This window comes from Aplysia californica, unplaced genomic scaffold, assembly GCF_000002075.1.
Source record: "Aplysia californica isolate F4 #8 unplaced genomic scaffold, AplCal3.0 scaffold00485, whole genome shotgun sequence".
Classification (NCBI taxonomy): Eukaryota; Metazoa; Mollusca; class Gastropoda; order Aplysiida; family Aplysiidae; genus Aplysia; species Aplysia californica.
Genome location: NW_004797755.1, coordinates 283,903 through 285,838, shown reverse-complemented (window position 1 = coordinate 285,838; position 1,936 = coordinate 283,903). Strand labels below are relative to the sequence as shown.

At 42.5% G+C, this 1,936-nt stretch overlaps 1 protein-coding gene across 1 annotated transcript in view; it reads left to right on the top strand.

Annotated features, from left to right (window-relative positions):
• The window catches only part of LOC101850274 (aquaporin AQPAe.a), a gene marked incomplete in the record, with an annotated part of 47,432 nt that overhangs the window by 22,638 nt on the left and 22,858 nt on the right, over positions 1-1,936 (top strand). The window contains 2 exon segments of the mRNA XM_013086609.2: positions 472-608; positions 1,768-1,848. Of these exon segments, the coding sequence (XP_012942063.1) occupies positions 472-608; positions 1,768-1,848 (218 nt within the window).

Genomic DNA, 1,936 nt, shown 5'->3' with positions numbered 1-1,936 from the left:
CGGGTTAGGGGGGGGGGGCAGAGAGATACAAATCCACGATTAGGACTGAGAGACACTCTTCCTCTTTCATCCTCTCTTTCACTCTTTCCCCATAGACTATTATAACTCTTTTTTTAAATGCCGTCTAGAAAGACGATACCTTTGTCCAATACCCTGTATTAAACATACTGAATTGGCATCAGCAATGTCCACCGTCTACCTCAGATACTTACAACGGATTAATTATCAATCTTTCAAAACTTGAGTTTGTGGTATAATGGTTAACTCTATCGGCTTGCACGTTACACAGGTGAATTTGATTCCTGTGGGGAGAAGATATTACACTAAGTGCCTGTGTCATTATGCTGGAAATTCAGGGTTGGTCATGACAAACAGGGTCGAAACAGCATAATAGCTCATTCCTATATTTGATACTATCCATTTTTTTTCAATGGGGGCTGAAGAACCAAACTTTATTTTCGATGTGTTCAGGTTTTGGAGTTGAGCTGATCGTGACCTTCCTGTTGGTCATCACTTTCTTCGCCTCCCAGGACGATAAGAGAACAGACCTGCGTGGCTCCGCCCCCTTGACCATTGGTGTGGCCGTCATTGCCTGCCACCTGTTTGCGGTAAGAATTGATTACACATATTGCGTATTATCGTAGGAAGAAGAAGAGAGAATATTGTCATTCTGTTCAGAAAAAAAAGAGAAAAAGTCAAACGCCAGACTCAGATCTGTGGTGTAGCAAATGAATTCTTTGCTGCCGCATGCAGACTACCTGACTTAGATTTGCGTGAGGGGTGAATTTTCATTAATTATCTCAGTCTTTCTGCTTGGATACTGTACCCGTCGAGGTCCAGTTTGACCTTGAAAAGCAGGGTGTTGAAGGCCGTCTCCTAAATTATCTAAATTTATGTTGATAGGGGCGTAAATACACCCAGAGTGAATTTTTCAAAAGTTTATTCAACTATCAAACAAACTTCACAGTCAGTTTTTTTCCTGTGCTGTAGTAAATCGCATTGGCTTTTTACCACTTCATTGTTTTCCTGTCAGATTGTGCACTCTTAAACATAGTTCTATACAGTTCCTTAGTGTTTGACTAATCATTTCTCTTCTCAGATTTTCCGATGCAACCCCCCCCCCCTCACACACACACCTTCTCCCTGTCAAAAGATAGGCTTTTAAGGAGGGGAGTACTTCTCCATAGCACTCTAACAAGTGCCTCTAAAGTAGCTGGAGTCAATGGTTGTCTCATTCAGCCTCTGTTAGATGCGTTTCGAGTCAGCTGACATAGTTTTGACCTGGTCCACAAGTACCTGCAGGGGCTTTCTGCGTGATCATTTTTGGGCGTGGCCCAGATAATAATATCATTATTATGATACGGCCAAACCACTAGAGTATCCTCTTTCCAACGGTTGAAATTAGGTCTTTGAAGGATCTAATATATTGCCTTGGTTTACTTCATTCTGATTATGATTGTTATCTACCCCCCCCCCTCCCCCAACAAAAAAAAGAGCTTGGTTACAGTTTTTTGTGCAGTTTTGTTACCGCTTTATTTCTTCCCATTCTTGTTCGTTCTTTCGCGGTGAGTAACCGGGATTTATATTACCTTATCACGTTTTTCAAGCTCAGCGTAAATCTTCTTCACTATAAGGACATCGTTAGCTAGTTTCTTAAGTTTTGGGGTTGGGTTTGCGGGGCTTTTTATGTATGTGCTTTTGAGGGGGTTTTTCATTTGGTTTTTTGTATGGCCTTGTTCTGATTTGCCGCAATATCTCTGTGTGCAGTTCAAGCAAACGAGATGCGGCATGAACCCCGCTCGTAGCTTTGGACCTGCCCTCATCACCAGCAGCTGGGATGACCATTGGGTGAGTTATGTAGAGGACTTTCCTCTTTCCTTCTCTCTCTCTCCCTCTCTCTCTCTCTCTCTCTCTCTCTCTCTCTCTTTCTCTCTCT